Source organism: Trichechus manatus, unplaced genomic scaffold, assembly GCF_000243295.1.
Source record: "Trichechus manatus latirostris isolate Lorelei unplaced genomic scaffold, TriManLat1.0 scaffold00291, whole genome shotgun sequence".
NCBI lineage: Eukaryota > Metazoa > Chordata > Mammalia > Sirenia > Trichechidae > Trichechus > Trichechus manatus.
In genome coordinates this window covers 1,565,880-1,578,804 of record NW_004444227.1, presented here as the reverse complement: position 1 = coordinate 1,578,804, position 12,925 = coordinate 1,565,880, and the positions used below count along the sequence as shown (strand labels likewise).

Here is a 12,925-nt window from a genome sequence, read left to right as displayed (position 1 = left end):
AATCATATGCTACCTCCTGAAATGGCTGAATGTCAACCAATTCTTTTTGGTACAGTGACTCTGTGAATACACAGAGAACACATAAAAACTGTTTTATTAATTTACTTGAAAGAAATGGAGTTAGTATGAAAAGATAATTACAATTTGCAAATATAAAGGCTTTAAAACAAATTATTCAACATAGAGGAACAAAAGGTAAACTGACTAAATTACAATGATTCCTTTTCTAGAAGTTTCTTTAATCTTGAATTTTTCTCATGAAGAGAGTAATAAAAGGAGATAAAAGTACAGAAAATAGAAGATGGGGGGCTAATCTATTTTAAGCAGCCTAAATCTGGTCTAATAAACACTGATTAAATTATTTCGTGTGAAGCACCATGCCCGTCTTTATTTAACATTTAGGATGAATTCAGGTTGGAGTAAGGCAGCAGCCTTTGATACTGGGAAAAATCCCACAATAGCCTAGTGTCTCTTAAGTGTGGCCCTAAACCAGGCAAAATATTATACCTTAGAGCCTGTATTTTCTCTTTCAAGCAGAATGAGTAAGCCAGTGAGAGCTGGTTTAAACTAGTTCAAGAGACTTAAAGTTAACCTTGGCTCATTAAGTGCCTCATATATATTAACTTTCCCACCCCTAGGAAGACTTTAACCACCATTTTCTAAATGCACATCTTATGAAGTTGTATGTAACCCTTACTGTGGCTGTGTAGCATGATTTAAAATTCTGCTGATGTAATTCACATGATCTCTCAGCTTCTAAGACCTATAAAAGCGACCTCCCTAAACCTTATCCTTGAACAATCTTGGAGACACCAGCCCCGTCTGTTCCTTTCCTTGAACAATGAAATAAAACTGCCTTCTGATCTCTCACCTCAGCCCCTTGTTTATTGGCTGTGACAAGTCACACAGAGCAGGACTTGGGGTTCCCAACAACAAATTCTGGCAAGCCAGCCAGGAGTCATCTGCTCCATTCTGGAGGTGGATTGGACAACAGACCGGCCCCAATATCTGGCATTACCAGGAGCTTTCTTCTGGAGACTTCAGAGCGGCCCTGGAGGCCAACCCACCTTGGACCCACTGCTGACTCAGTGGAAGACGTGAAACGTGCTTGTGGTGTTCCCCAGGAAGGAGGATCACACATCCTTGGTGAGTAACAATTTAAATCCCATGTAAAGCCTTAAAAGAACTCCAAGAAGCAGAAGTAACTGGTTGCTGAGGACATAAAAGGTTTTAGGTGTTTGTTACTTGTTTGATTGCTAGCATTTGGAGCTATGGATAACATACAAGGAATCCCTGAATGTAGTCTGTTAGCGTGCATTCTAAAGAATTGGTCTCACTTTGGGTCGGACCCTGTCATGGATAGAACTGTGTCCCCCAAAAATATCTGTCAACTTGGCTGGGTCATGATTCCCAGTATTGTATGACTGTGTACCATTTTGTAATCTGATGTGATTTCCTTATGTGTTGTAAACTCTATCACTATGATGTAACAAGATGCATTAACAGCAGTTGTACTGATGAGGTTACAAGATTGGATAGTGGCTTAAGCCAATCTCTTTTGAGATATAAAAGAGAAAAGGGAGCAGAGACACATGGGAACCTCATACCATTAAGCAGTGCCAGGATCAGAAAGCATCCTTTGAACCTGAGGTTCCTGTGCAGAGAAGCTCCCAGACCAAGGGAAGACTGATGACACAGATCTTCCTCCAGAGCAGACAGAAAGTGTTCTCCTGGAGCTGACGCCCTGAATTTGGACTTGTAGCCTACTGGACTATAAGAGAATAAACTTCACTTTGTTAAAGCCATCCACTTGTGGTATTTCTGTTACAGCAGCACTAGATGACTAAGACAGACCCTAAGAAAAGAAGAAAATTATTCTCTTTTGTAACACTTCTTGACCCCAATACCAACTAGGTGGCAGTGAGAAATGGCCCCCAAACGAGGCCTTGCACTATAACACTATCTTGCAACTTGACCTCTTTTGTACACATGAAGGAAAATGGGACGAGAAGATGTATGTTAAAGCTTTCGTGGTTTTATGCCAAAACAAAAATCTGCAGAAGCAGTGTAAAATCTCAGTGCAGGAAAAGACTGATGAAGCGAAACCACCAGTCTTGTCCCCAGTGCAGAGGATGATGTCCCGGTTCCAACCACATCCTCTCCATATTCCTCTCTGGTTGCAGCCCCTCCGCAAACACTGGCGCCGCAACCCCCTGCCCTGTACCCTGAGTTACCTAGCCCTTCAACCCCGCCAGTGGGATCACCACCCCATATACAGAGTGGGACAGTTTTTGAGCACCCCGATTCAGCCGGTAGGGAAGGCTCTGAAAAGGGCAGGGGGCAGAACTCTCAGGGAGGCCATGGTTCTGAGGGTCGTAATCCCAAACCTGTAAGAAAGCCTGATGGTGTGCACCCTTTACATCAAGTCCCAGCTGGAAATGCTGGAATGGTCTGGGTTTATCAACCCTTCACAACCAGTGATATCTAAAACTGGAAAAACAACAGCCCCAGGTATAGAGAGGACCCTAAGTGGATGTAAGATCTTTTTGCCTCCATCTTCTGCACTCACATCCCCACTTGGGCAGATTGCCAGGCTCTGTGCAATGTGCTTCTTGCTCCAGAAGAGTGTCGCATGGTGTTTGAAAAAGCTTGGGCTGAGGCAGACAGGTGGCATGAGTTACAGGCTGTGAACTTAAATGGGGCTGATGCCTTACCCACTGTCGATCCTGGCTGGGACCCCAACACTACAGTGGGGCAAATACACCTTACTTACCACAGAGAATGTCTCTTAGAGGGCTTAAAGAAAGGAGTAGCCAAATAGAAAAATTTAAGCAAAGTTCACAGAGTTAAACAGGAGTCTAATGAAGATACGTCCCGGTTTTTAGAGAGAATTTATGCTGCTTTCAGACAGTTCACTGATCTGGATCCTGAGAGCCCTGAAAATGCCCAAATGGTCAGTATGATCTTTATAGGGCAAAGTGCCCCCAATATTAGAAGAAAGCTTCAGAAGATAAAAGGAGGTATGGAGTTGGGAATCTCTCAGCTAGTGTAACTGGCCTACCAAGTTTACTCTAACTAAGATAAGGAGCAAGAAAAAAAGCAAGTTACAAACCAAAAGCACCAGACAGCCACCTTGCAGGCTGGAGGCCGACTCCCAAGAAAACAAAGAAAAAGAGGGAGGCCAAGACCGCAAGAGCCAGGAAGACCCCACACCCCTTTAGAAGGAGACCAGTGAGGCTGGTGTAAAGAGAAAGGACATTGGAAGTGAGAGTGTCCAAAATACGAAGCAAAGGAACAAATAAAGAGAGAGGTGACCCAATGCCTTGTCATGTCACTAGAAGATGAGTGAGACTGAGGTAGACTGGAGGCTAGCCCTCTACTGGAGCGTCTGGTTATAATAAAGGTAAAAAGAAAGCCTGTAAAATAATGATCAAAAAAAGGCAGCCCCGGTAATGGGAAGGACCATTCCAATAGTCAGAGTGTCAGGAAAAGAGGACTGCCCCACATTCTTGCAGCCTTTAACCTGTTCTTTGCAGGGAAGGTTCTCTAACTCACTCTTTCCTGTACATGCCAGACTTCCCAGTGCCTTTACTGTGGCAAAACTTGCTTTGCAAGTTGCAAGCACAAATAAAATGGACAAATGCATATGCAAGTACTTGCCTAACTCAGGCTAGAGGGTACAAATGGCTCTTTTGAACCAACAGCAAGTCAAGCCACTGACCAACTTCTCGGAGGGAGTCCTCAACCAAGTACTTATACATTCAGAAGTTATCCAGACAGTAGTGCCCCGGGTCTTGGCAGACAAAACACCTGGGAGGGCTAAAATATGCCAAGGGTCGTCACTGACCTCTTGTCAGGCACCACCCTAAAGCAATACCTAAAGCAATACCCTACCAGACTTGAGGCCCACCAAGCCATTGCAGACACCATCAATAGGTACTTAAAACATAGACTAATTCGAACCTCCAGTCACAGTTCAATATGTCCATTCTCCCAGTTAAAAAAAAAAAAACTAGAGAATACCGCTTCATGCAGGACCTAAGAGCAGTAAATCAAGTAACTGTGACAGTTCACCCAGTGGTCCCAAACCTTTACACTCTGCTCTCCACACTCTCTCCGGCCTTCACTTGGCTCCCTGTGTTGGATTTAAAGGATGCATTCTTCTGCATCCCAGTGGAAAAGGCAGGAAACTTTTGCTTTTGAGTGGGAGGACCCACTCTCAGAACTCAAGCAGCAGCTCTGTTGGGCTGTCCTGCCCCAAGTGTTCAAAAACAGCCCCACCTTGTTTGGTGTAGTGCTGGCACAAGAATTACACCAGCTGACGCTTACCAACAGAATTCTGGTACAGTATGTAGCCAATCTCCTTATTGCTGGCAAAGATGAGTTTGACTCACTTCAGAACACCACTGAAGTTCTTAACTTCCTGGGCAATGCTGGGTATCGAGTATGAAGAGAAAAGACCCAAATCAATCAGTTAGAAGTCACATACTTGGAGTTCAAAAATTAAAGTTCAAGAAAAGTGGACCGGGCCATTCGTTCAAAGTGCTGCTTGCCACTCCCAGAGCTGTGAAGCTCAGCAGTCTCAAAGCTTAGATCCACCACACCCAAGTAGAAAGAACTGTTCCACTAGACATCGAGGGACAAACTTGTCAGAACTGTGAGAATTAGACCTGTGAACATATTAAGGACCTTAAGTACTTGCTGGCAAAACACCCTCCTGCATAAATCCAATCCTAAACTAACTCTTAATCTTGCTCATTGTATTAAATACACTGTTTGCCTTTTTGTTTCTTTATGCTATATTTTAACAAGTCAGACTAATAAGAGCCTGAGAGCCCTCTAGCCACCATAGGAATAGTAATGATAGTTACTATCCTTCTCCAGGGGATTCTCATAGCCCAAGCTAAATGGGATAACAACCAATTCATCCAACTTTCCAACTCTGTTTCCCAGGGAAGTCATCTGAATAATTGTTGGATCTGCCAACTATTCCCCACCTCCTCTGCTGATTTAAAAGTTCCCTGGGAAAGCCTTATCCCCAGCTCTTCCTGGATCTTTCTACTACTGAAGCCTTAGAAATAAGAGTACTCCCCATTAAAAAGGACTCAAAAGGAGCTGTACCATGTTTCCAAATATTCAACTTGGCATGGTGGACCACACTGGTCCCTGAAACTGCCTCTTTTAACAGGACCAATTTTACAAAATTTTCACATTACCTTGGGGACATCACTGCATACAGAAACCTTTCCTCACAGGCTAAACCTGGTTATTATCCAGGTAACAACAAAGGCAACCAAATCTCCTGTTTTGGGTTAACCAGCTTTTCAACATGGTCCAACACTACCCACCTCCTTAACCACACAACAGAGGTAGTCCTGTTTGGGCACCCCGAGAATTCTATTTTCTGTGTGGTAATTTTACCTCCCCCAGTATTCAGTATCACAAGAGCCTAGTTTACCCATGCTTAAACCCAAAAGAATCGACTGGCACTTGCATGGTAAGAGCTGTCACTTTCCCAATGGTTCTTGCAACCCCCGATAGCCTCACTACCCTTATGAAACCTCCATCTCCCCATACACACAAGCAGCAAAGAAGAGCTACTGATGGTACAGAAGAGGGCTGAGATTTAAGTAAAACAGGATTTAACACCATCACAGAGACAGGAACAGGATGATTCATTTTAAGAACCGTAATTGTCTTCCCACAATTAGTTGCTTTACAGGAGCTTAACCTTTCTGACATCGTCCATGTTCTATCATGATCCACACAGAGCCATAAAAGTTCAATAAAAGTCATTAGGCTGTCTGGCCAGAGTAGTGCTAGACCACCATTTAGCTCTAGACTATATTCTGGATAAGGTGGGAAGAGCTTGTGCCATAGCCAATACCTCCTGCTGTGTGGGGGTCAATACCTCTCATGAAGCTGAACTGAATTTCCAAGTAATTGACAAAGTAGCTAACTGGACAAGACCAAGACCTGTAACAGAATCTGAAAACAAGACCTCTTGGTAAGATTAAATTATGTCCTTATTTCCCAGTTTCAGCTGGCTTTGGCCCCTGGTGACTCCACTAATTTTTATCTTCTTGCTATGTCTGTTCCTATCTTTCCTGATGAATTGTTTAACCAAGTTCATATCCTACTGCATCTCAGCTATAAATATGATGATGGTGCAAATGAAATCTAGCAAAGAGGGAAAAAACCTACCACCTGCCAAGCCCCATGAGCAGATGATCACTCAAGAAAAATCTCCTTACAGGGCACGTCAGACTCGATTTTCTACAACACAGTGGTTTAGGACCAACACTGGCCATGAGTGACCAATGTCTGAAGAAAAGGAGGGAATAAGACAACAGACTTTGATACTGAGAAAAATCCCACAGTCGCCTAGTGTCTCTTAAGTGTAGCCATAAACCAAGCAAGAGATTACACCTTAAAATGTGTATTTTCTCTTTCAGGCAGGATGTGTAAGCCAGAAAGAGCTGGCTTAAACTAGTTCAAGAGACCTAAACTTAACCTTGGCTCGTTAAGTGCCTCATATATATTAACTTTCCTGCCCTAAGAAGAGTTTAACCACCATTTTCTAAACACACATCCTATGAAGTTGTATGTAACCCCTATTGTGCCTGCGTAGCAAGATTTAAAATGTTGCTGCTGATGTAATTCACATGATCTCCCTGCTTGTAAGCCCTAAAAAAGTGACTTCCCTAAACCTTATCCTCAAACAGCCTTGGCAACACTGGCCCCGACTGTTCCTTTCCTTGAGCAATGAAATAAAGCTGCCTTTCTGATCTCCCACCTTGGCCTCTTGTTTATTGGCTGTGATGAGTCGTGCCAAGCAGGACTTGGAGTTCCCAGCAACAGGAGTATAGATTCTGTCCAACAGCTGGTTACTGACTACAAGAACAAGAAATTCAATCTGGATGCACTGGTGACCCATATGTTGTTTTTGACAAAATCAGTGAGGCGTCTGACCTAATTCACCAAGGAAAAAAGGTAAATTACCAAACATATTGGTGAGTCGTTTAAAAAATCTTTATGGTGATGCCATTTTTATTTGATTTTAATAATAAAAATAAACATTATACCTGCTATACTACGTAAATTGTTATAAATATAAGCCCTGCACTAACCAGTTTGTCTTTCTCACACTCTCCACATTATCAGAGGTACTAAACCCAAAAAAACCAAACTCGTTGCCGTCAAGTCGATTCCAACTCATAGCGACCCTATAGGACAGAGAGCCCACAGGGTTTCCAAGGAGCAGCTGGTAGATTTGAACTACCAACCTTTTGGTTAGCAGCCAAGCTCTTAACCACTGTGCCATCAGAGCTCCTCAGAAGTACTAGATGTGCTTAAAAGATTAAATAGTGGCCATTTGGGGGGAAAAAAAAAAGCTTTCTATACTGTTTCCACAATGCACACTGGTACACATCATTACACATAGAGTGGTGGTATATATTGACATATGTTTTCCCTTTCACAAACAATTGTTAACTCAGTTGGGGCTGTTCTCTAGAAAGAGAAGTTTCTATAGTGTAATGTTAGGTCCTTCTAGTACACTGTGCTCCTGGGTCTGGAATCATTATGCTCTAAAATTTGACACAGAGTGGCCACTCCTCACCCTTCATTATCAGAACGATGTAAAAAACAGAGATGTGAGGGAGCAGTGAGGGGCAGGTATCAGATACTTACAGGATATCCCAACTCTCTCATTCTCCTGCTTTGTCATAGGTTGTAAGATATCTTCTCATCCAATTTTAGCTATATTGTACTCTGCTGGCATGGACACTAAAAACTGACTTATAGAAATGTCCCACTTGGGGGATCCTTATAGGTTAGGGAGTAGGTTATACTAGGATAAATTGTTCTGGTTAAAATGATTAAGCAAAGCCTTGATGAATAAAAGCAAAGGGCAAAAACACCAAGAACAATGGGATATGGATTAGATGCAGAACTAAGAAGCCACAAAAAGAGAAGCCATTACAAAGGGGAGGGGAGAGCCTAAAGTAAATGAAAATGGCAGTTTGAAGTAGAAAGCAAATGTTGCAGAAGAAGAAAAATAGGTCCGAAGTGTGAGGACCCAGGCTACTTCATGGGAAACAAATCCAACCTGAACTTCCAGTTTGCAGACATGTTACCTACAACATATAAAAAAGGAGTTCAATAAAAATAAAAGAAAAAATAAACATTATACCTGCTACACTAAGTAAATTGCTATAAATATATAGCACCGCACTATCTTGCCCAATTTCAATATCACCATAAGGAGCTTTTCTCAAATTAGCAGTTGAGTTGGGGTTTGGTGCCTGGACCCTGGTGCCATAGCTCCTCCACCACTACCCGTTTCCCCCAGAGTTTCCAGTCATGGATTATACCCACAAGGAATGTTAAGTGGCAGCCAAATGGAAAATGTTGCCTTACTTTATTAACAGCTGGGCAAGTCTCCCATACTCTCAAAGTAGGCTTCCCTTGTGATCAGTGGTAGAGTCGAGGCCTAGGCTTAAACACCTAAGTGGTGCCTCCTATTCCCTCTCTGGCCCACTTAAAAGTCCACCCTGACTGCCCACATGGATGGTTAGGTGGGAACAAGGAAGACAGAAGATAGCCCTTCACAAGTGTGTTTACCATATGGGACAGGAAGCACAAGACAGGCCAGGCTCTCCTACCATACGAACTGACTAGAAGCAAGGAAGTGGAGAGAAGGGGAAGGAATACAATGACTGACTGGACTGTTAAGGGGCAGTGGCCCTGTCCATGGTGAGGAAAGAACAAAGAGGTTCTCCCTCCACAGGGAGGGGTAGCTTCCAGTCCCTGGTTGAGGAAATTGTTTACGCACAGCAACCAGCTAATGCCAGGGATTCCAAAGCTGTAGAAGTAAAGTGGCATATAAGGAATTCTCTGTCCTTGAGGCTTATCTCCCTCTCTGCTTCTATATGTTGAAGAAGTTTTCCAAGAGTGAGAATACTTGGGCTCTCAGAAAGTAGCATCCCAACTCACCAACCTCCACCTTACTTTTAATGCTCAACTTTGTCCTAGAGCCAAGAGGAGTGAGTCTATTCCCAGAATAGACTAAAATAACCTTGGTATGCTCTACTTTTCTATAGCACATTGGCTAACAAGGACTTTGTTAGGGTCAAGTGAGGGTCACCATTTTTCCCTTAGTTTACTAGCACTATATGTAATGACATGCATGGAAGAAGATAACAAGTGTCATGGATTGAATTGTGTCCCCCAAAAAATATGTGTATCAATTTGGCTAGGCCATGATTCCCAGTATTTTGTAACTGTCCACCATTTTGTTATCTGATGTGATTTTCCTATGTGTTGTAAACCCTATCTCTATGATGTTAATGAGGTGTGACAGGCGGCAGTTATGTTAATGAGACAGGACTCAATCTACAAGATTGGATTGTCCTGAGCCAATCTCTTTTGAGATATAAAAGAAAGAAGCAAACAGAGAGACAGGGGGACCTCATACCACCAAGAAAGCAGCACCAGGAGCAGAGCCCATCCTTTGGACCTGAGGTTCCTATGCAGAGAAGCTCCCAAACCAGGGGAAGATTGACGACAAGGACCTTCCTCCAGAGCCAAGACAGAAAGCCTTCCCCTGGAGCTGACACCCTGAATTTGGACGTCTAGCCTACCAGACTGTAATAAAATAAATTTATCTTTGCTAAATCCATCCACTTGCGGTATTTCTGCTACAGCAGCACTAGATGACTAAGTCAATAAGATAAAAGAAATTGGGCTTAACAAAGTAGGGTGTAGAAAGAAAGACTGGATCAAATCCTGAAATTAAAAAACAAAATTATTTGTGGGCTTTGGCTAAACTTATCATGAAAATTCTAATTCGTTTTCTTATTATTAACAGCATCCAGACAGTCCTGCTCTTTTGAAGACAGCAGGAACGATTTGGAAAACTATCTGACTGAATTTGCATGTGTCTGGTTAATTTATAACCTGATATGATGAACCAAGGAAAGCTATGAGTTTGAACAAATATTTACAATTAATATCACAGCATAAAATGGCTACAAAGATTAAAGCACTAGTAATCATAAAACATATTAATATTTCCTATATTAAATAACTATGACACCTCAAGTATTTACAAATGGAATCATATGATGTTTGTGAATTGTTAAAATTAGTACCAGGAGGGTGAGAGTGGGGAATGAAAAGGTAGTAAGTAAAATTACGTTGTTGTTAGATGTCATGGAGTTGGTTCCGACTCACAGCAACCCTATGTACAACAGAACAAAACACTGCCCAGTCCTGCACCATCCTCACAATTGTTGCTATGTTTGAGCCCACTGTTGCTGCAACTCTGTCAATCCATCTTGTTGATGGTCTTCCTCTTTTTCACTGACCCTCTACTTTACCAAACATGATGTCCATCTCCAGGGACTGATCCCTCCTGATAACAAGTCCAAAGTATGTGAGACGTAGTCGCGCTATCCTTGCTTCTTAGGAGCATTCTGGTTGTACTTCTTCCAAGACAGATTTGTTCATTCTTTTGGTAGTCCAAGGTATATTCAATATTCTTCACCAACACAATTCAAAGGCATCAATTCTTCTTCAGTCTTCCTTATTCATATTGGCTATATGTTTATACATTTTTAGGTTGGGTGATGAACATATGGGGTTCATTATACTGTTCTCTTTACTTTTGTATATGCTTGAAATTTTCCATAATAAAAACATTTTACTGGGAAAAAAATCACTTGATAGCTAGATAGATAGATAGGACACATAGTTAATAACTAGACAGTAGATAGAATATATACGTAAAATGCTGTTATGTAATTTCTGGGCTCCAATAAGCTACTCTTTTTCAATAAGCTGCTAAATCATTTCCTTTTTAACACCTGTTTGTTTCTTTTCTCTTAGCCCCACTTTATAACTATAATCACAAGGAATGGCATATCAGAATTTATATAAAGATTTTAAGAAGAATAAACGCATCTACATCCTCAAATTACTAGCAGTATAACTGCACTTTCCATCTTTGATAACTCTCACAACATTTAACATTTAGTTCTTTATAGTGTTTTGTGATCTGTAACTTGCACTAAATAATGCTATTTTCTATAACCAATAAAAAGTAATAAAGAACGATGTACTTACAAAATATTTATAATTACAAGATTTAACTGACAGTAAGATTTATATAAAAGGCAGGAAAGTAAGAGTTTTCCAACTAGTATACTCATAGCTGGACAACAGTTTAAAGGGTTAAAATAGATAATAATTTGGGCCAGAGTAATAAAGACTAGCTCTTAGCTTGAAATAATTTCCGAAGCCTACCAGTTTTTTTAAAAATGTTTACCGCATATTGAACTCTGACAGAAGATAAACTTCTCTCAAGATTTGGCTGAGGATGGTAGTTATATCTCAAAATAGAAACTTATATCTAGTTAATAATCTCTTTCACTAGAAATGGAAGCCAGTTAATCCATCTGTAAATGCTTCCTTTATTGGTATTGTGGGGAATAAGACACATCCCATCAGATGTTGGCCTTTCTCATGCTATTCCCAATATCTGCTATATTCCCTGGCCTCATCCCCTCCCCTCCTCTCCTTTGCTTCCTTGAATACTTCCCAGGTCCAGTTTAATTGTTGTTAGTTGCCTTGTTAGTTGCCATGAAGTTGGCTCTGACTCACAGACCTTATGTATAACAGAACAAAAGGTTGCCTGGCCCTGTGCCACCTTCATAATCACTGGTATGTTTCAGTCCATTGTTGTAACTATTGTGTCAATCCATCTCACTGAGGGTTTCCAGCTTAGACAACCTCCTTGTCAGATCTTTGCAGCCACAAAGTTGTTTTCCTTCCCTGATCTCCTTTGGCTCTTAGTGCCTTTATCAATATCTTAGCCCATACTGCTTTCACTGTTAGTTTTTCAAATATGGGTTTAACCCTTCTGAAGATATCAACAATTTTTTAATCTATCCGTCTATCAGAGATGCTCAATATATACATATTGTTGATAACTAAAGTTTATCCTCAAAAGTGTCCAAATAGTTTATTTTAACCTTTTTGCATGGAATTTTTCTAAAACATCCTATACACATCTTAAACTCTTTTTTCATGGAGAACCCCAAATTTAATTTCAATAACTCAGAATCACCACTAATCCCGGTCACCCATTGCCGTCAAGTCAATTCCGACTCATAGCGACCTTATAGGATAGAGTAGAACTGCCCCATAGAGTTTCCAAGACTGTAATCCTTACAGAAGCAAACTGCAACATTCGAAGCACCGACCTTTCAGTTAGCAGCCAAGCACTTAACCATTGAACTACCAGGGCTCCCTAGAATAGCCATTACTAGCATTAATTTTTACACTAAATTGTAATCCAGTCATTTGTCTTTTTCTCCCTCTTCTCTCTCTCTTAGCAATCCTTCCTGCAGTCAGTGCTCCTGCCTCTATCAGCCTTCTAATTTTCTATATCTGGTTCTGTGATTTCAAAAAATAATTTGATTTTCTTTACAAAGCTGTTAGAATTATGCATAAAATAAGTGAAAAGCCAGATTGAAGTGTATGGCATTTAAACCCTGAGTGGCCACTCCCTTGCAAGCAGAGGACTTTTGCCTCACCCACGCACCAGGGTGATGCACACAGTGGAAACTACTAGTAGATGTGTGTTATTACAGCATAATTCCTTAAAATGTTCACCAATGCCTAAGTTATCCAAATACATCTTACTCAAAATGAGGAATGAATGCTGAACCTTTATGAGATACTCCAGAAACAACAAAAATTATGCATCAATAATGCATTTGGCAGTATGTAGCAATCTTCCATTGAAGAACTACGCTTTAAAAAAATAAAAAATCTGCAAACTACTCATGGTTGTCTGCTTTTCCTGGTTGCTCTCAAATTCATTGTTCACTTAAAGATTGTTACTTTTTGAAATACTACG

At 41.2% G+C, this 12,925-nt stretch overlaps 1 protein-coding gene across 1 annotated transcript in view; it reads left to right on the top strand.

Annotated features, from left to right (window-relative positions):
• Positions 1-9,932, top strand: part of LOC101352691 (alcohol dehydrogenase 4) — a 34,635-nt gene extending 24,703 nt beyond the window's left edge. Inside the window, 4 exon segments of the mRNA XM_004390248.1 lie at positions 3,255-3,264; positions 6,862-6,941; positions 6,944-6,993; positions 9,879-9,932. Coding sequence (XP_004390305.1) covers positions 3,255-3,264; positions 6,862-6,941; positions 6,944-6,993; positions 9,879-9,932 — 194 coding nt within the window.
• The last annotated feature ends 2,993 nt before the right edge of the window (positions 9,933-12,925 follow it).